The 21,860-nt window shown below is 41.7% G+C and overlaps 1 protein-coding gene across 1 annotated transcript; it reads left to right on the forward strand.

The window, feature by feature from the left end:
* Positions 1 to 16,431: 16,431 nt before the first annotated feature.
* Positions 16,432 to 21,860, forward strand: PGRMC1 (progesterone receptor membrane component 1). The gene is made up of 3 exons (XM_062502772.1): positions 16,432 to 16,753; positions 18,571 to 18,726; positions 19,913 to 21,860. The coding sequence occupies exons 1-3, from the start codon at positions 16,432 to 16,434 to the stop codon at positions 20,011 to 20,013; spliced, it is 579 nt and encodes a 192-aa protein (XP_062358756.1). The 3' UTR covers positions 20,014 to 21,860.

Below are 21,860 nucleotides of genomic sequence, written 5' to 3' on the forward strand. Positions count from 1 at the left end.
CACTCGAGTCATTGCGAAAAAGGCCTCTCCAACTTAAGTAACCAACAGCAACTACTAATCCAGTGGAGGAAACTCAAACACTCATGTATTACAAATAGCCAGGGTACATGCCAGCAGCTTGAGAGCAGAGGTGTTAGGAGCTACACACAGAACCAGCAATCCTGAATGTTTCATATCCGACAGAGCTGCTGTGTTTCTTGCTGCCTCTTGGATCCTCTTGGATCTCTAAGGGCTAACCACATCCTGGCCTCCCCAGCTCCCTGACTGCAGGCACTTCACATTTCACAAAATGCTCATCCAAAGCTGGCTTGCTTGGCATCAGGACACACAGTGCACAGCAGCAAGAAGGGACCAGATGTCACACAGAAAGGAAAGCACGCACTTCACAAGCTGTGTTTGAACAGGGGTGTTTGGTCTACATTTCTTAAAATTTATTTTCAGAAAGGGGCAAAAGTTTCATTTGAGCATTTCACTAAACAAATTTAGAGGTAGAAGTGAAAATCCCACACCAAACTGATAGACCATAGCACTTCAAATTTTCGGTGTATTTTGATGTCTCTGAACTGACTTCTTAGCAAGGTAAATGTCAAATTGTGATAGGGTGATCCATCATATACTGATCCTTGAGCCACTTGGATTTTATGTCATGAAGATTCTCTGTGTTCCTTACAAGCATGTTGCATTTGTACCCCCAGTAACACTTTGCAACCATATGCCAACATAAATGTGCCTCTCAAGAAACACTTTGCTGAAGAAGAAAGGGATTCAGCTTCCTTACAAGTGATAGTTCCAGGCTGGCAAATTGGCCAGGCTTAGAAATTTTCTATGAAAACTCTTCAGTTCTAAAGACACAACAAAACATGCATCACTGTTAAAAGCTGCACTATCAGAGCTTTAAGCAAACAGGGTTAGAAACAGTGGTCTGCAGACAACAAAGAAGTGAAGATAAGAGGATTTCTGCTTGCAGAGTTTCTACATCCATCTGTGATTAATATTATGAAGAAAATTAGGGTCAAAGCCTATCTCTGAAACTGAAAGTAGAGAGTGTAGTCAGAGGCATCCAATTATGCAATATTTCAGCTTTTTATTCATGCAGTTATTTATATATGGATGAATAAATTCTTCATGCCAGAAGAATTTGCCATGATACTTGCTCTGTTGTCTAATTACTCTATGCTGCTCTAATTATCTGTTTTTCACACTTTGTGTACAATGTGTACAATTTTGTTGCTGTCATTCCCTGTTAGAGGTACTTCCTACAATCTCCTTCAACACTAAGAATATTTAAAAGACCACAGCAATAATATAATAATCTCTTCGATTCCAGTGTTTGGAAATTCTCAGTCTTCATTGTTTCCTTCAGTTTATCACAAACACACTGTCTTCTCTTCTGAGGAAGAAGTGAAGAAAAACTTTGGTATGCTGTATCTAGCGCATTACTGAATTCTAAAATATGGCCAGAAAAATACTGGCACTCTTAATCTATCCTTTGTGTCCCCACAGCCAAATGTGAACTCTCCCTGGATTAACTAGAGATGAAGGTCAGGCCATGTGTCATTTGAAAGGTAATTTCCCCTAGATTTGCAACGGGATCACAGATGTAACCTCAGACTTCAGTGACAGAAAATATCAATTGCCTAACAAATAGTACAGATCCAGAGATAGGATTGCTTGTCTGACAGTTTACAATCTACAAGGATTTATTTGCATATAAATATGTAATTTATTTTTAGATAAGTAACAGTGTCCCTGTATACACAGACCAGAATGTGTTGCTTCTCAAATCTTTGCTTTCTCCATCCAGGACCACAAATCTAAAATATTAAAGAATTTGAATGAAAGACAGATTAATTTTGACCCAGTGGAAGAGCTGGTATTTCCTGTGAAAATACTAGCATGGACAATATTTTCTACACTGGGAAACTGTGGTTCTTTTGTCCTGGTGGGTTAGTGCAGAAGTTGAACAAAGGAGCTCTATTTCTGCACGTTCTGACTTAAGAAAATACCATGTTAAAGAATATTAAGTTCTAACAACACAACTTTTCCTTCTCAGTACCAGGCAGGCACCAATACACAAGACCATCTGGAAGGAAATGTGAGAACACAGTATGTAGCTGCAGGCACATGGACCAGTGCCTGGTCTGAATGTTGAACATCAGAGGTAACAGTTACTGAGTCTAAATAAATATCCTGAGATGATGTGAATAATGAATTGAGTTTTCTACACACCATTCTTCCCAAATTCCCCTCTAGGGATAGACCCAGTTAATGTCCTTCAAACACTCTTGCCAAGCTCCCTTGGAGACAGATCAGACCAATGCTGCTACTAATGCCTGTGCTGTGAACAGCAATCAGGTTTAATGACGTCCCATGTATATTAGTTTAACACTAATGTAGGCCCACCTCTTCAACAGAGTTACTTCTGATTTGTTTGTATGGGAATGAGCAACTGAAACAGGGACTCACACATCTGGAATAATATTCCTAAAACCATCAACATCCTGAATTCCAGCTGCAACTGAAATAAAACTTCAAAAGTGAAGGTCATCTCTGATACCATCTCAGTGACTGTCGACTGAAGCAATAATACAGGAAATCACGGAAGCACAGCTCTGGGGAAAAGGCTGTCTGACTCCAATGCCTGCAAACACAAGGCTAAAGATAAGGTGACCATTAACCTTCAGAGAAGGGCAGGGAAGTCCCAGAATGTCCTGCCTGCAGGATTTCTTGCACCAAGGGGAGATAAACAGAAAAATAAAACTCAGAACTGCATACTCTTGACATTTAACTCAAATGAGTACACAATGGTAACAGTGTTAGTTACCTTTCCTCTCTGTAAAGGCATGAATACAGTACCTGGTTCATTCATTCCCCAGTCAGCAAAAAAAGTGAAAATATGGAGTAATAATGAATTTATTCCTACCACTTGTATCTGTGAGATATTAGACCTGTGCTCCTCTGTACAGAATATATTATTCCATACTGCAGATACACTGGGGAGAACTGAGGACAAGTAATTCAGCAATTGTTTCAGAATCCATAAACTGCAACTAAACTCAAAAGTTCTTAGTGACTGAAACTGTATTTTAGAGTCTCTCTCCATGTTTCCTTGCTCAATAAGGACAGCCAGAAAGACCCTACAAGAATAGGCACCCTATAAATATCCAAGATAACTTTAAGTTTACTAGCCAGCCTTCAGCCATGGGAACTCTTACAGAAATACTGGCATCAAAATGCTGAGTTAAATTAGAAATCAGTGACTGTACAATATGATTTGGCCCTACATGTTGAGAGTTTTAAAATCATCACATAATAAAAAATACCTCATACTGAGCCAATTGCACCAGAGTAGACACACAGTACATCAGAGTCCTTACACAGCAGCCTATCACATTACTCAGACAACTTCTGGCAATCTTTAAATATCCCAGTGTGCTCTCAATTGTCTCTTAAATATGCTGGAGCTATTCCCACAGTAGTGGGAAAGGAAAATATCTAATACATACCCAGAGGCAGGAAATAAGCTAATTGCAGAAGAATTTTACCTAAAACTGTTGAATAAACCACAGTTCTGTGTCACTAAGTCACATAATCAAGTGTTTAAACTGAATCGCTGCTTGGTCCTTCCCAGCCACAGAACCTGGCACACACTTTAAGCTATTTGCTGAGCTGATGGGTGTATCTATCATCCCAGGATCAGTGGTAGCCAAAAAAGCTGCAGTTCAGAGCCATATCAAACTTAAGTTCATTGTTTTAGTACCATCTTTAGCATGGAGTTCAGGGGATACCTATGGCTTTCCTAGGGTGAATGCCACTCTCAGCCTTACCACTCCAGCCCCTATAGCTAACCTTTAAACAGAACATACTTGAGAGCCACTGGTATTGGCATCAGGTGTTAAATCATCCTTGCTGCTAAGTGGATCCTTTCACCCACGTATTCATACAGTGAAATGCCAGCCAACATCACAGGTCCAAACACAAAGTGGAGCAGTTGTCACCATGCACCATGGAGCTGAAAAGTCACCTTCCCCTTCTACAGACTTTATCAACACCTACCCAAGAACACAAACTCAGCTTCTCTCATTAAACAGTTGCTTTGAATATAACACAGAGGCCAATATAACTGATACTGCCTGGCATGGTACTAATTGAGTTCTCAAAGGACTCTATATATCTATATATTATATAGAGGTAAGCTACTGGGAAGCCTAAATATTAACTCTCCTTGTTCTGCACTGAGTGCTCCCTTTGGTGAAGGGAATACTAAGCAAGCCCTCCTTCTACTGAGATTATATTTGATGTACATAAGACTAGATAGGCTTTAAAAGCCACTGAACACTAATGAGCTAAGTTAACAAGATGGATTTGCAGTGCTCTTCTGATTATTCAAAATTGATACATTACAAATATTGCAACATTACAAAAATTGTAATATTTTCTCACCACGGATGAGAGAGATTCAATTTTTCACAAAGGCAAATGCAACCATGTAAAAATGCTAAACAATAATAAGACTTCCAGATATTTTTCTTAGCTTGTGAAAAGTTTTCTCACCATGTAGTTCCTAAATACAGTGGGATGCTAGTCAAAACCATCTAAAGGAAATGTCACTGACTGTTGCAGAATTACTACTGGTCACCAGTTAAAATTGTATTAGTGATGACATGATTAATTTTTTCTTTTCTTCAGAATCCATTACACAACCAGCGAATACCTGATTTCAAGAGTCCCATACACCATACAAATGTAACACCCATTCCACCAAAATGAAAACATGTTCAAAATCTGAAATATATTTCCTTCTCAGGAATGAGAACCTGTGATTGAGCTGATGCTGAGTAATGTACAGTATAATAAAATCTAGGTCACACCCTACAACCATTTTTAACCCTCTTATAACTATAGAATGAAGAGGAAATGCAATGGCCATAGTTTGAGGACCAGTAGAGCAGAAGAAATGTGATCATCAGAATCAGAGCAAATAAATAGCTTGTACTTCTTTTTTTCCTCTATCCAATTCCCAAAGGTTGTGATAATATTGATATAACATAGTTTCTTCAGACTCGTCACAGTAATTAAGTCTAGTTTGCTCATTTCTTTCCTCTTTCCTCTACTTGACATGATTTTGCATTGATATGAATTAAAAAGATAATATAAAACCTTTTGCACAGCCTAGAAGCTTGACAAATCAACTAAGGCAAGAACTGAGATAAATTATAGTCATTCTTGGCTCAGATTTCTTGCTTTGAGCTCATTTATTGCAAGGACCTTAATATCTTATTCAATAAGATATCACTTTTAATTATTGCAGAACACACAGCTTTCGAAGATCAACTCATTAAATTCACACAGTCAGCACACAGTCTTCGGTAGCAACATAGTATTAATGTACAGATGATAGATTCAAAAAAGAAAATAAGCACTAAAAACACTCAAAGAAGTGCATTCTGGTAGTTAACAACAGGTGTGTAAACATTCTCGTGTTCTTCTGCTCATTGTACTGCTCTTGAACCCTTAAGAGTCCACAAACAGCTTGCGTTGTGGTTTTGAAATTTACTTGGATGTGCTGTATGCTATGTCCCTTTCAAAATACAAAAATCTTTTAAAAATTAAACCTTTATACATTTGTAAATAAAGTCCTTCCTAATCTATATACAAACAAAGAACAAAAGGGTTTGGAAAAACTTTCATTACTATTGTACAGAAGACAATTCTGAAATGGCCTCTCCAGTCAAGTTTAGTCTGCTAATGCACAGAAGGTTTTCTATGCTTCATTCTCTATAACATCGTGTTGACATCTCTGCCTTTTAAAATTCAGATTTAAAGAGCCAATTAAATAAATCCAGAAGTTCCCTATAACGTGTTTAATAATTTAAAGGCAGACTTAAACGTAACATAGATTGAAAAAGCAAGAAAATCAAGCAAGCACCATTCATAAACACTCCCTGCTTCTAGCACGTTTCTGGGAAGTTATACTATGGGTGTATAGTTTAAATTTATAGAGAAAATCTTGGATCATTTCTCAAATGTCAAGCAATCCACACGGCTTATGTCTCCTTATCCTTTCACTTCCGCCTACTGAGATAATGAAATCATTATCATATAAAAAACAGGGTAAATTCAGGAGAGCTCAGAAATTCTGACACTCCTGGGGAGACAACAGGATCAGAGAATGCATTTCCTCCAAAACTCCCCCCCTCCTATCATTACCAGTGCTTAGGAATATACAAATAGCTTCTTGAACAATGGAATAAAAATTATCCTGACGTTGGGAGGAAGAGCTTAGATCTCTGTTACCTGGCTGCAGCCATGTGCAGTGAAGTGACAGAACTGGGGAAAAAAGTCAGTTTGCCAGACACCAGGATTCAGAGAGAAACAAATGTCCCCATATTGCATGGTAAGGGTTGCAGCTCAACTCCACTAAGCTAGATATCTTTTAAAAATAAAAAAAAAAGTCACAAAAAAAGTCTTGGCACTCAAAAGAGCAAAGACTGGCAAAGAACCAGCCAAATACAGCAGCATTAATCCTCTGTGTGCTGGCAATTACCCTTCCCACTTAACCTAGTGGTATACAAAAATGGTCTCATGAAGCATTCACTGGGAGAAAAGAAAGGACACATTTGACCACAAGGTACTATAATTTGATTTGCTGCAAATTGTACCAATAATATTTAACAGGCTCATATGAATGATGGCAGCCTTTTTATGAGCAAATGTCAGTTAATTCTAATAAATGCATGTTCATCAGAAAGAAAAACGAGTGGAACAGCAAATGAAAAGAATGGCAGCGAAATGACAGGATGGGCTGTGTGATTCCTTGACATGCCATTTTGCTGAGGTTGGCCCTAAAGGAAGTGTCAAAGTTGTAAGCAAAATAAGTATGCACACTGACTTCCATCTCCCCCCACAGGCTTTTAAGCAGCAATTTCAAGAAGAAGTAAGATCCTCATTACTTCCTACAGTTTTAAGAGCCTAGAATAGAGCAGCCATGCCAAATTCAGCATTCCTGAGTCAGCTAAACTATGAGACAGCTTAAATAAGTGGGTATATTGGAAATAGTATTTGGTGGTCTCTTCATTTTGAGTTTCTGAATCATTAAAGATCTTCTTCTCAAGCTTTGTAACTGAGCAGGTATTTTGGCAGTTTTGCTGCAGTTTTGGTTAATCAGAATAATGTTCAGAGTCTTGCATGATCATTTGGCTATGTGAGCTATGACCTGATGAGGTCTTATGAGATTTTGGGGGAGAACTGCAAGAGTCAGCAGGAGTCAGGGATGAATAGTAGTTGAAACAATCCTTGTTAATAACATCAGTGAGTGTCTGCTGCTTGCCAAAGAGGTGGTTTCAAGTTCTAACCTGTAGCACTCCTTCCCATTACACATACAAGCTGTCAACTGAAGATACAGAGAGAAATCTATGTTTAAACTACACAATAGATTGAACTTAGACAGAAGAACTGGCATAGAAACTCATCTGAGGGAATGATGTGAACGGCATTTCCACTAAACCCAGCGTCAAGTACCAAAATCTCATGCAATGTCTTTGAATTCATTTAGAAGAAAAATTATGAAATACAAAAGGCATCCATGCTTGTGGCATTGGCACTCCTTTTAAACTTTAAGAGGATGTATATGTATCTGTGCACGCATGACTCAACATGATGCTGGTGGCAGTCCAATAAAACCAAGCCACTGATTCTTGAGTTTGGGCCATGTCCAGAGCTCATTAAAATCAATGACAGCCTTTCCACTAAATTCAGCTCTTCAGATCATAGCAGGCAGCTTACACTCTGATGTACCACAGAGACTGCAGCCACACTGCTCTGTCCCCTGCTTGACTTACAGCACAGCTTGATGTTTATGTAACATAACTAAAGATATTGAGACCAACCACACCACGCACACAGTACAAACATAAGGATTACTGAAAATCCTCAGCAGAAAAAAAAACCTCCCCAGTTTAATATACCATGTACATTTTCTTTTCACATATATATAGAGACACTTCATATAAATCAATAAATACCTATGAATTAATGTGTAACACACTTCAACAGTATCAAATATAGGAAGCATTCCAGTCAAAGCTGTACTGGATTTTAGCAGATATTAAGCAGGAACAACTAAAAATGTGTTTGTATTGCATGTATCAGACTCACACACACACAAAGTACTGCTCCCTGAGCACCCATTTTCACAGCTATTCAAAACTGAGTAACATCTTAGCCCTTTTCTTAATGCTTATGCAAGAGTCCAATATTTGCACTTGCAGCTACTGCTTTCTTGTGAAATATTCTAAGTATCCGCTGATCTCTAAATAAATTTATTTAGAAATTGAATAAATGGGCCTGTATTGAGCAAGTCTTTAGACCAAGTAAAACTCACTGTTTCTTCTCTGACTGCCATACACCTTCTTCTGGTGACAGAAAACATAGCTGTACATTTGCCTGAAGTAAATTTCCATGACTGGCAAATTATGAACCATTAGAAAAAAATATTAACTCTGAAACAGAGATAAGTGCCAGTAAAACTTTTTAAGTGATAAAATTTAACTTTTGATGGTTGTCTGCACTTGACTGTTTCCAGAAAAACTAAAAATAAATCTAAAAGGGGATCTACTTCCCAAATGTCTGGATACAGCCAAAAACTCTCTACTGTAGGTTCCAAAGGACAAAGAGTTTTGAATCATCAAATCTGCATAAGGCATGTCTCCATCTCTGTGGTCACAGGAACCTGTGACATTTCATTTTCTGAAAACTTCCATCAATCTTTGGCAGAATCATAAGCAAACAGTTTATGTGGAAAAGCCTTCCAACTCAGAGTGATATGAAAAAATGGAGGGATCTACTTTTTGTTCATATAACATCCAAGTAATTTGAGTTTGAATATTAGAAAAAGCATTTATACACATAAATAAATGCCTTAAATATCTAAATATATTCTAAACTTGAGTCAAGCACAATGTAAGAAGAAGTGCTTTGCACTTTCTTATACTATAGTGAGAACCAAGTCAACTTTCAATTTTGCCCATATGGACCAAAATTCTATATTGGACTGGACGTTTCTGGAATCCTTGCAAACCTCACACTGCCTGTGTGGTAGGGCTGTATTTTCTTGACTGTATGAACTCAGTCTGGGGAAGTGTAGCTGTGTTCTTCTTGATAAGTCATCTACTGACATACTTTGGAAACAGCTGAGCAATTTCACAAAGTCAATGTAAATTTTCTGGTACAATATTCAGGAGGAATCGGCCTGCAGCAGTAGCAATGTACTGGTCCATGTATTATAGAGCTAGAAGTCCAAACTATAAACAACCAGTTGAGCAAACAGTGCAAAAATTCATTCCATGACTATGAAATTGCTTGATTAAGCTTTTATTGTATTTGTTGTATAACACCAAGAGTAATATGTATTTGTATTTCCTATATTACAATGGGTCCGCAAAGGTTTTGGAGTCCTAATTATCATCTATTATACTGTGTGAGAGAAAAAGGAATGGAAAACTCACATTCATGAAGCTGTGAATAAAAACAAGGCCACCAAGCTTGCCTTTCTTTTTTTTAAGTTTCAAACTGTACACTTCAATTTACCTGTAACTGCTTTCAGTTTCTGTCAAATATCAGAAAGACAGCATGAAGTATAAAAGATCCACAGTGACTGTAATCCCAAATGGATCAGAATGTGTGTACTAGGCTAACTCTTAATTTCTCCAATCTGCTACACCAGGTCTGAAATGAGTAAGACCCCATCCATATATGCATCAGACAAGCTCTGCTCAGTACATAGATCTAGGCAGAGAAGTCCACTCAGAGCTCTCCATAGGATGTGGTGCAAGGACACAGCACAAGGGATGGAAGGGAAAAGGGTTTACTTTGAATGGCATTTTCAAAAGAGGAGTTGAACTAGAAAGTGGAAAAGACTGGAAGTGGTTTGCTGGGGTTCTTGAATATTTTGTGCTCGCACCTTGTCTGCAGCTTGCCACCTGGATGAAAGCACTTGCCCTTGCAAAAACCACTCTGACTCGCATAAGCATAGCTATCATTGACACGTCATCAAAGTCGTGATGCGATTAAGGCTTTATTCCTGCATACAGCTGTTTGTTAAGATTGACCAATTAACTGTATCAGCAAAATAATCAAGAAAGAAATGACACAGTGTCTTTTAATTCTATGACACTTTGCGGATCTGACCCTTTACAAGACCCTACTACTTCTCTCAGGTCACTTGCACAGAAGCTCTGAGACCACACGGATTCTCGCAGTCCCCCACACCAGTGTTAAGATCTCACACGTGGGAGACAGCCATCAATTCCAGCAATTCTACTAACAACGCAAGAGACAAAATAAAGACCAGTTCACATTACCAACCAGCTAACTCCAGCTACCGAGCGTATGTTAAAAACCTGATTTCGAGCATAAAACGTAGAGGTCCGACACTGGAAGACTGCAAGTCTGTAAGGTCGGGATGAGGATGCCCACGTAGCCCGTCGACCTCCGCGTTCGCAGCCGTAGGGAGCCGAGAACACGGCACTGGAACAAAGAGTGCCTGACGGAAAGCTCAGCCGCTCGCCTGCGCCGCGGAACAGCCGCGTTATCCCAGCCCCGCCGCCGGCGTTATCCCATCCCCGCCGCCGGCGTTATCCCAGCCCCGCCGCCGGCGTTATCCCATCCCCGCCGCCGGCGTTATCCCAGCCCCGCCGCCGGCGTTATCCCATCCCCGCCGCCGCTGGGGGCTCCGCGTGTGCAGCGCCCGCCCGAGGAGCTGCTCCGTCACGGCGGCTGCCGAGGGGCTGGCCGGACTGGAGCCCTTCCCGTGCCGGGAGCTGGGGCCGTGCCCGTCCCGATGACCGCCCTACCTCCCTCCCTCCCTGCCCGGTCTCCGGTCCCCGGTCCCCGGACCCCGGCCCCGGCCCCAGCCCCGGCCCCGCCGTCACTCACCGCCGCCGCTCCGCGCCCGCCGCCCCGGGCGGCCCCGCCCGCCGCCGCCCAGCGGGCACCGGGCACCGGGCACCGGGCATCGGCCCCACCTCCCGAGCACCGCAAGAGCACAGACACCCCGGGGCGGTCCGGCCCGGTGGGCACCACCGCCGGGACACGCTGTCTCCGCCCGAAGCCTGCTCGTGGCCTGAGAGAGCGCCTTACACAAAACGGAGGCGTTTGACACTGAAGGAATTTTGGCTCTTTCTCAAGCCTTGTGACATGGGAAGTCCCTGCTACCTCCAAGGCTTCTTACTGGTTTATAGTCCATGGTCTCATACAGACTACAGCCTGAGAAACCTGTAACAACTCAGCTGTGAAGGCACAACCACGGCGTTACCACAGAATCATGGAATATGCTGACCCCACCAAGATCATGGGGTCCAACTCCTGGTCTGCACAAGACAGGCCAAGAATCACATCGTGTGCCTGAGAGCATCGTCCAAACACTCCCTGAGCTGAGACAGGCTTGGTGCTGTAACCACTTCCTAGGAGAGCCTATTCCATTGTCCAGCCACACTGAGTGAAACACCTTTTCCTGGTATCTAACCAAAACCTTCTCTGACTCAACTTCATGTGATGGTAGTGTCAGTTTTTGAGGCTTGGCTCCTGAGACACAATGTCTCAGGAAAATATTCAGCTTGACCTAAGTGAGAACTCAGCACGTTACCTGGAGGGCTCAAGGCACAGTGGCAAGTGGCACAGTGGCTCAAGGCATCTTCTCAGCAACATGATTCAGGTAACATTGTTCAGGCTGTGGAATGACTTTGAGGATCTGAAAGAATTTCCAGTTGAGGGCATTGTATAACTAGAACAGATGGAAATGCATCAGAATGGGAAATCAATGGAGTGCTTCCTTAGCCTGTTGAAAACTGGATTCTACTTGATCACTATATAGTATCTTAGTTCATGTCAAATCAAGTTCAGTGACTGAAGGGATCTCAGCTAAATAAACTGAGACGAGAATCCATCTATTTTGTTGCATTTCTGCAACTAAAATGTTGCAAGGTTACACCTGGGAAAATACAGAGTTTATTGATAACTCCTGTCTTCTAATCTTTGATTCTATTAATGTTGAAGTTGGTTCCCAAGTCTCATTGAAACAGACTGATCTGATCTGCTCTGTTGCAGACCTGGAACTGCATCACATTGGCAGAAAAGTCACAGGCCTTCCTTCAGGGATGCAGTGACACAAGTGAAGACAGTTCATGTGTTCCAAAATGCAAAGTGAATGTCTCTAGTGCAAGTAAAAATGGATCCTTGTGAACAACACATGTATATGCCACGAACAGCATTTCCATATCCACCACTAATGGAGCAGAGATAACATTTCCTAATTCTCCCAACAGTGCTACTGGTTTGACCTGATCTGGGAATGCATCAGTTTTCCTTCCCATCACCCAGTTACTTCTGATATATAAAATTATTCTGGCTCATTAGACCTGGAAGGAAATACAAGTTATTATTTTCAGGAAGTCAGGGACTTAATTTACCCTTTCAGTGTCAATAAGCGTGCTTCCTAGGGATACTAAGACTCTTACACTGCAAGAATCACATGTGGATTTATGTTTTCTTATTTCCTCGCCTATTCCAGAAGTAGCTGCAGCTTGTACAGATAGGTTTTGACATCCACTGCCTTTCAAAAAAAGGAGCCAATACTGAGAATTCACACCTGGATTTTCACCTGTAGTCAAAATACACCTCCAAAACTTCCTAGGGTAGTTGCTGTACATACTGACCAAGCAAGCTTTCTTGTCACAGTGACTGTCAGTCCTGTTCAACATGATTGAACTGAAGCCTATGGTCCTGGAAGGGGGGAAGATAAAGTCAGTGAGGGAAAGATTTTAGCTGCAAGCTCACAACAGGATATTTCTGAGGAAAGCAATTCCCCAGCACAAACAGTCTGCCTTTCCAATACCCCTCTGACACATTTTCTAAAATGTGGTAAAAATTCCCATCTAGAGCTGTTTTATGCTGCAGATGTTTACACATTTATCTCCAGGAATGACAGGATCTTGATAGCCTTCAGCACAGTGTCTTCTTCACATTCCACAGTCCTTTCTCCTTGTACATTACTGGATGGAGAGCATAGCTAGGAAGTCAGAAGTTGCAACTCAAAACTGAAGCAGAAAAGTGATGGAGATGGAAATAAAAAAAATAATAAAAAAACAAGTCCAGCAAAAAAGATGGTCTGTGCTTTTGATCTGAGGACTAGATGTTATTCAGGGCATTCTTAGGTCAGGCACCTGTTCTGCACCTGGAACACACCCACTTCATATAAGAAGGCCAATGGACCACAAGGCAAAAATTGTCTCTCTTTAGCTCCATGGTATCACAAGCTTCTTGTAATGCAATCCTACAACACATTCCTGAAGTCTCAAATTCTCAAATAGGAGTTACAAATCAGACTTCAGTGTGGGCAGCAAAGATCTAACTTGCCAGTGGTTTTATTCATCACCAGTTCACAGCAACTTCGAAGACTAACATACCTCCTCTCTACTTTGGAAACCCTGGGTCCTTGCAGGTCAAATAAAACCAGCAATAGTTCCAGGTGACCAGCAGTTCTGGGAATCACAAGTAATACAAATGAGGCATTAGCATCTACGCAAACTTGCAGCCTTAGTTTAAATTAAAATGGTCAACCAGGTAAGTCAGAGAAAGGAATTCCTGTGAAGGGCTTCGAATGAGAGAAGTGAGGCCCAAAACCAGCCTGGCAACAATAATATCATGGGGAACCCAGGCAAAGCTCACTTTGTTTAGAATCATTAAATTTGCTCTAAAAGATGCATTAAATCTACCAGACAAGATACAAAGTGGAAATAGTGCAGTAAGAAGAATGATGAGGTATAAAAGAGCTAATTTTGCTTCATCTCTAACAGATCTATGCTGCTTCTTAAAAAAACCAAGAAGGAGTATTTTAAAACTGTTTGAACAATCCTGATTTGCAAGGATATGAAAGTTGTCTGAGTTCCAGTGTTTTCTGCAATTAATAAGAAGAAAGCATTATACTTATACTAGAACACTGTGCTGAAAGCTATTAACTGATCTCATAGATGTAAACAGAATAGTTTAAAGGAGAAAGCTATTGTTGTCTATAGAATGGAGAGGGAAACCTGTGTGGGAGCAGAGCTAATGCCAGTGGTATTTAACTAGAGCTGGGGCAAACTCCTCTCTGACTAGAACCTCAGTTCTGTTTAAAGGAATTGCCAAGCAGGCTTGCTAGAGGGAAATGTATAACAAAGAGTTCATGAATTTAGGTATTTCCAACCAATGTATTTCCAACCTTTTATCTCTAAATATCTGTTGTTATTTTTTGCTTAAGATACATTCTAAGGCATATTATTTTTTATAAGGAGATGAAACATTGGGCCACTGTAACTTCCAGTACTAGCGCTCACGTGGCAAATTATTTGAGACTCTATCAATCTTGACTATGTTTCCTGGCCCTTCTTAATCTAAGAATGTTCTTGAATAGTTTCTCTTGGATACTAGGCATAAACAAAGCTTCTTTTCCCTGCTTTAGTGTCAAGTTCAAGGTCAAATTCAGGGTTGGGGTTGTTTTGGAGTCTTGTTGTTCTTTCTTCACTGCTGAAAAAAATGTAAAATATCCCTCCAAATTTCTCTTTTTTTCTGCATCTATTCCTCTACAGCATAGTATCAACACAATGAAATGTAACAGTGTCATGTCTACACTGAGCAGAATTAACTAGGTAATAAAGCTTTGAATAATTTGAAAAGTTTGAATAATTCTGAAGTTTCAGAGATTTCTCTAGTATCTGAAATAGGGTCAAAATGCAGAGCTACTTTATCAACGAATACAAATGTCAGTTATCAGATCAATGAAACAAGGAGTTTTTCAAGTTACACAGCAGGAGGAAGCAAAAGTCAGTGCATACCATGACAGTAGAGATCTAAGTTCAAGGGCTCACCAATAAAACAAGGAGCTTCCCAAAGGAGACAGCAGGTGGAACCAATCACCCTCCCTTGCAAGAGCCAACATGTCTAAACATCTCAGTACTCCAAGTCCTTGCGTGTATCCCAAAAGGCAAAACTTCATCCACACCTGTAGTGACCCACAGAGTTAAAAAATTTCCTAACACTTAGAATTAGAAAGTAAACAAGATGCACTTCTTTCAGTTTTCTATAACTACATGTCCCAATGCTAGGTTCAGTAGAAGCTGTGTGCTTCCCCTGAAGCAGTGATATGAACCATCTGCCAAGCTATAAAGATTCTATGATCATAGCTGGTACACTGCATTACTTCTCTGTGTGTACCCTGATGTACTGACTTGTGTAGAGGGAATGATGATACTCTGGCATTCGTTTGTGTTCTTTCTGAAGGACACAGTTTGCAGAGGCAACTACTCAGACCCAAAACATCACTTCTGTTTTCTCACACTTGACACCAAGGAGCAGATGTCACCAGCTGTATTCTACCTGTATTTGGGGTTCCATTTGCTCCACCATATGAACACCATACCAAGTAGATACACCCAAGTTAGTATTTCCTTCATCTTAAGTTTTAATTCTCCAAAGCCTCCACTGAGAAGAAACATTAATACAGAACTCCATAACAGGACTATTTTATTTTTCATTTTATATTAATACATTGGTGTTGCTGCTCCTTAAGTTTTGTGGGGCCTGGAGGTAATACCTGAATGAGAAAAACCCAGAAGTTTGGTAATTTCTTCCCTTTTCTTCTATGTTAAGTTTGACAACATTTCTAGAGTACTCAGAAAAGTCACTGCTTAGCACAGATGGAGTGAGTGTAGGGGATCACAGAGCGGGTCAGGTTGGAAGGGATCACAGTGGGTTATTTGGAAGGGATCACAGGGGGTTATCTGGTCCAACCTCCCTGCTCAGGCAGGGTCAGCCCAGAGGCACAGGATTGCATCCAAACGGTTCTTGAATTTCTCCAATGAGGGACACTCCACGAACTCTCACAATCAGTTCCATTTTGTAGTCACTGCATAGTAAAGAAGTTCAGGTGAAACTTCTGTGCACCAGTTTATGCCCGTTGCCTCTTGTCTCAGTGTCTGGCACCACGGAGCTGAGCCTGGCTCCATCCAGCAGGGCCCGGCTGGTTCGCACAGCCCATCACGGCAGCCCCGACACGGATCCAACGCCACGCCGAGGTTATTTTTTCCGCAATTCCGTGGAACCGTGCGCCACGGAGCCGCAACAGCGGCCTGGCCCGGCCCGGCGCTGTCTGACCCGACCTGCGGCGGCCGGGCCACGGAGCGGCACCGGAGCAGCACCGGAGCAGCCGCTGCCCCGGCCGAGCCGCCACCACCACCTAGCGCCGGCGGCGAGAGCGGAGCGGCTGAGCCCGCCCAGCCTGGGGGCGGCCCCGCGCCCGCGCCTCAGCCCCGCCGGCCCTCGGCCCGCCCCGCCGGGCCGGGTGTGCTCCGCGCCGCCGCTGAGCGCTCCCCCCGAGCCCCCGCACAGTGCGGCGCCATGGCCCGCGAGGAGGCGGCGGTGGCCGGCGAGGAGGCGGTGGCGGGTGAGGGCGGCGGGCTGCTGCTGGAGATCGTGGGCTCCCCGCTCAACCTGAGCCTGCTGGGCCTCTGCCTCTTCCTGCTCTACCAGATCCTGCGGGGCGAGCGGCCCGCGGCACCCGCGGGCGAGGCGGACCCGCCGCCGCTGCCGAAAATGAAGCGCCGCGACTTCACGCTGGAGCAGCTGCGGCCCTTCGACGGCGTGAGCGACCCGCGCATCCTCATGGCCGTCAACGGCAAAGTCTTCGACGTGACCCGGGCCAAGAAGTTCTATGGGCCCGGTGAGGGCGGGCGGAGGCTGCGGGACGGGCCCGGTCCGGCCCGGGCACCCCGCGCTGTGCCCGGGGCCGCCGGGCGGGGGGAGAGCGCGGGTCGGGGCCGGTGCTGACCGGGACCGCCTTCCCTCGGCGGGGATCAGCGCTCCTGCTGACACCATCCCGGCCCTAGTCCCGATGCGGAGGTTTGGAAAGGGCTCTGCTTGCTTGCAGCCGGGAAGCTGGAGCGCTGCGGGCCGGGTGACTGCTGCACCCCGGGCTCCAGAGTCGGGCCCCGGTGCTGTAGAAACTCCGGCTTTGTCAGTTCGCGTTGTTTCATTATTCTCGGTGTTTTCCCATGGCAGGCTACACGCACTGTAAGGGGTTGGGCGGCTTTGTCGGCCTGGGTTGCCTTTGCCTGGTGGCAAGCAGCAGAAGTGAAGTATTCTCTCGGTGTTGACATTCCATTCCCAACTTTTAGTGGGTATCACTTTATTGCATAATATTTATACTAAGTACTTGGCAATTTAGATTAAACCAGCTTTCTAACAGGAGCATAGTTCAGACGTGCAAAGATTGAATAACCTATGCTCGTGGAGCAGCCAGTGGTGAGGTGGGTGGGACTATGTGCACCCAGGTGAAAGAGTTTATCACCTCCACGAGGGCAGGGGATTTTATTTTTATCAGAGGCTGACTGTTAAAACGGCTCACCGAGGCTTGCTGATTTGTACCAGGATCTGCCTGCTATAACCACTCTTGAGCTATCCAGACAGCCTGGTAGCTGCAGTAGTGAGCTGCCAGTGCTACTTAGAGACAGGAGAAAAATGCAGGAGACATGATGTTTTTGGAAGCGTTATCAGTTACTGCTTTCGGGCCAAACATAGACGAGATTGTCAGTGAACAATACCAAGCTGTAACTTTGCATTCTGCAGCAGTCACGATATATACAGCGAGTTAGATGTGCAGTTTTGTATTTGTGCAAACTAAAACCCACTTGATATAAGGTCCAAGCTTTAGATGCTGCCTTCCTTGATGAAAGTAAAAGCTGCCTGTTGCATCTGATTTGGTAATTGCTGAATGGTTCGCCACAATGTCTGGCTAGTTTGCTTTTCATTTTAATGGAAAAGATTCTTTTGATTAATTTAGGAAAAAGCACACTCTGGAAGTTGGCGTGTGCTGTACAACAACCAGAGTTCACATCTAAATCCTTTAATCTCCTTTTAGGAGAACTTTGAATGTCTAGTTGAACATGCAGTATCTCAATTTTTGGCTTGTCATGCAAGCAAGTTAATAATTGATGAAGTTTATCAAGAGTTTATCTTGATGTCTCTGATCTGCTATGAGTTGCATGTTTAGATCATGTGTTCATATTGCATTTGGTTTTAATAGATGTTTCCTCCAACTTGATAATTTCTGGTAGCTCCACCATATTTTCTGTCAATCCATCCTTTCATCTCAAGTCAGGAGTATCTGTTAGAAAACTTTTCATTTCACCCCAGATATAGAAATCCTTCCTGTGTTCCTTATTCTAAGGATGTATGTCCCAGTCTGTATGCTTATCCTTGCCCTGTTTATATATGCCATGCACTGTTGTGTGGTTCATTGTTCTGATGTTTCAGCAAACCTCAGTATTTTTCTCCATGATTTTGTTTCTTATCCTCTTCCTCTGTTTTCTCTTATTACCAATTAGAATAAAAGTTTAAAGCATTTCAGAAGTTTGAGGCTACCTCAAATGTCTCAGGGTAGAAATTCATCATATGTTTTAGTTTAGGGACTCTGATCCACAGAGATAACATAGCATCCATTACCTCTGCAATAATGCTGCTTATGTTTTTATTTTAAAGAGGGCCCATATGGGATTTTTGCTGGAAGAGATGCATCCCGAGGTCTTGCCACTTTCTGCCTGGATAAGGAGGCACTGAGGGATACGTATGATGACCTCTCTGATCTCAACGCTACACAGCAAGAGACCTTGAGGGACTGGGAGTCACAATTCACTTGTAAGCAATTTTAAACGTAATTACAAAGAAATAGTTAACTGGTATAGGGGAAGCAATAGTTAAAAGTCTGTAACCAGCTGGAAGCATAATATATATAAATTATGGAAATTGCATACACCAATAACCAGTGTAGTGGAAATAAAATGTGTTTTCTTTTTAAATCTAGTGTTGTAAGATTTACTATAACCAGCTACAGTGGAGTTTTCTCCTCATGATGTCATTAGAAACAGTCCTGACCTGATGTGCCCCTACTATTTTGGCCCTCTTCCTGTTTTAATTAAGACTGTTAATCGTGCCACAGTGAATGGCTGTTTTATTATGCTGACAAGCTTAATAAAACAGTCTGGTTGCAGAAACCAGAACTATGCTATCAAATATCTGACTTGAACTAGTGTTAAAATCTACCTTTAGAAGTATTGAGCATCAGGACCGACAGTGAAGTCCACTCTTTTTATTACTGTGTTCCTATTAAATATGGCAAATAATTGCTTTAAATAGTTGCAACAACACTGCTAGTCTGAAATACCTGTAATCAGGGGCTTCTTTTGCTTTGTTGAAGTTGACAGATAGGCAACATAGTATAGCTCTCAGTCCTTACCTAATTACAAAGAAAAAGTTAATATGATCTTGGCATTTTTACATGCTCAAAAGGAGATATAAAATAAATCGGGGACTTAATCACATAATTGGATAACAGATCCATCTTTGTCTTTGGGAGAAAGGATTTCCCTTCTGTCCTATTGAGTATTTTTAATAAACATTATAAAAAATAAAACCCTTTCCAAGTTGTGTTCTTGTGTGCACATATGTATGTGCCTGTTTAATAGATGTAAATAGTCTAACAATGCCTTTGGTTGAAAAACCAGCTTTGACATTGGCAAGAGAAATAATCTAATCCAGGATTCTGTTTCTTTGACTGGGTGAGTCCCTCAGTTTGTGTTTATTCATCTTTTGGTTTAAGCAATAAAATAAGAGTTACATTCACTTCACAGGATTCTTATGACAACAGTAATAGTTCAGGTAGTAGTTGATTTAGCTTTTTTCCTTTCCCCCAGTGTTTGGAACAAGTTGCTCAGAGCTGTTCTATTAAAATATAGCCATCCTGTTCATTCAGAAAACAGTTGGAGGAGTTTAAAAAGGTGTCTCTTTAGGGCAGAAAAATTACTTGCATTTTTTTTCTCCCCAGTTAAGTATCATCATGTTGGTAAGCTGCTGAAGGAGGGAGAGGAACCCACCGTGTATTCTGATGAAGACGAAAAAGATGCCCAGAATGCAAAGAAAGAGTAGATATTGCAGTGAGGAGCAATCTATTTTTGAACCATAAAAGATCATTTGTAACATTCCACTTCTGTTTGACAAGGTACAGCAGCAGCAAGGCTTACAAAAGGTCCAGAGGTACAGTGAATTGTTTCTTTTCAAAGATTTCCTTTTTAAATACAGTGGGAAGCTTCTGAAGGTTTATTATCTGTCTTCCTTTAAACCCACATAATAAGAAGTAAGCATGATAAATGTCTTGTGCAAAAGTAAACTCCAGTTTTGGCAATAAAGGACTATTTTTCTGCTATCACCATTTAGTGCAAAGTAGGTTGAAATCAAGTTTTTCATTACCAACCTAGCACTGTGGACACAAGCGCATGACTAATTTCACACTTGCAACACAAATACCACTAAATCTTCTTTTGTGTTAGCTTCTGCAGGATCTGTCCCCTGGGTTGTAATTCCTTTAGAAAAGGGACTATATTTTGTTTGTCCACAAAGCATCATACTCATTTGTTGTGCAGTGTAATTCATTATTATGTAAGATAATTTGGCTTTCAAAGCATTGCATTAGCAACTTACGGATGAACCACTAACTGCTTTTTAAAAATATCAAGAATTTTTGAGAGGTTAAATCACTTTTAAATATTTAATAAAGACTGATGAATGCATGATGTATTCAATATGCATAATTTTGCATAGACTAATACTCTCTGTTCACTTTTAAAGCACATCTATAGTGTTACAAAAGTTTAGATAACGAGTGGAACTAGGCATCCCTAGAGGTACACCATGGAGTGTGACTTGACTTTTGTTCATTTGATTTTCTTAGTAAAAAGCACTCCTGTGAATGTTAATGGAATTATTTTAAACATGGAAGATCATCTGCTCTTGATTCCTAGGCCTAAAAAACAAGAAGTTGCTGGTATGCCATGATTAGCAAGTGTTCTTTTACATGCACCTTTACTTAGCAGAAAAACATTACATAACTTACATAAGTCAAGGTAACTTGCATAAGTTTCCTGTACAAAATAAAACAGTGTAAGCTGTTTCTCCATTGAGGCCTTTGTTGGTTTGGAATGTTGCCACTAAAAGAAACAGCACAATCTCATGTATAACCAGCAATGCTATACCTGTGGACCTGACCTTTGAGTTGCTTTATACTTACTTGCTTTCTTGGCTTACCTCTATGTTTAATTACTAGGTTTTTTCTAAGTGACCTGCCTCCTACCAGAGAGGGCTAGATAAATGGATATGACCAAGGAAAAACATAAATGTTCATCATCCAAAATACTTCCATAAAACCTTCTTATAAATTCCAAGATAACTAATGAGTTGCTGATCACTTGTGACCTTGTTTTATGTCCAAGGGATTCTGCTAGTGCAGAATATCCAGGATTCCTGTCTGGTGTAGTTCCCTCTATTTCATTTCTCTGGCTCAGCTGTCTGGTTGTTTCAATTTGGCAACATGACCAAAATGATGAGTCCTGAGTGGGAAGGTGTAAACTAGGCAAAAGTGTTCGGAAGTAGAGTGTGTTGCACAACAGCAGCTTTCATAAACAAGTCCACACAACATATTAAAGTGCCTGAGACCATCTGAGGTGAGAACAACTGACTCTCCCTCAGTCCCAACACTGTCCTGGGATTTTCTTTTGTTTGCACTGGGCTTTCCAATGAAGAGTGAGGTTGTTTGAGCCAGAGAGCTTGTCTAAAGTGGTACTGTATGAACTACCTAACGAAGGTCTAGAGACACATGTAGACTTTGTAAGGACCTTGTGTTGCTATTTTATTTTTAGAGACATTTGTACTCTTTGCAAACTACTACTAATGGTTTACCTCAAATTGGAAACGTGCTTTTATTTGTTTAAGGCAGAAAA

This window comes from Cinclus cinclus, chromosome 15, assembly GCF_963662255.1.
Source record: "Cinclus cinclus chromosome 15, bCinCin1.1, whole genome shotgun sequence".
Lineage (NCBI taxonomy): Eukaryota > Metazoa > Chordata > Aves > Passeriformes > Cinclidae > Cinclus > Cinclus cinclus.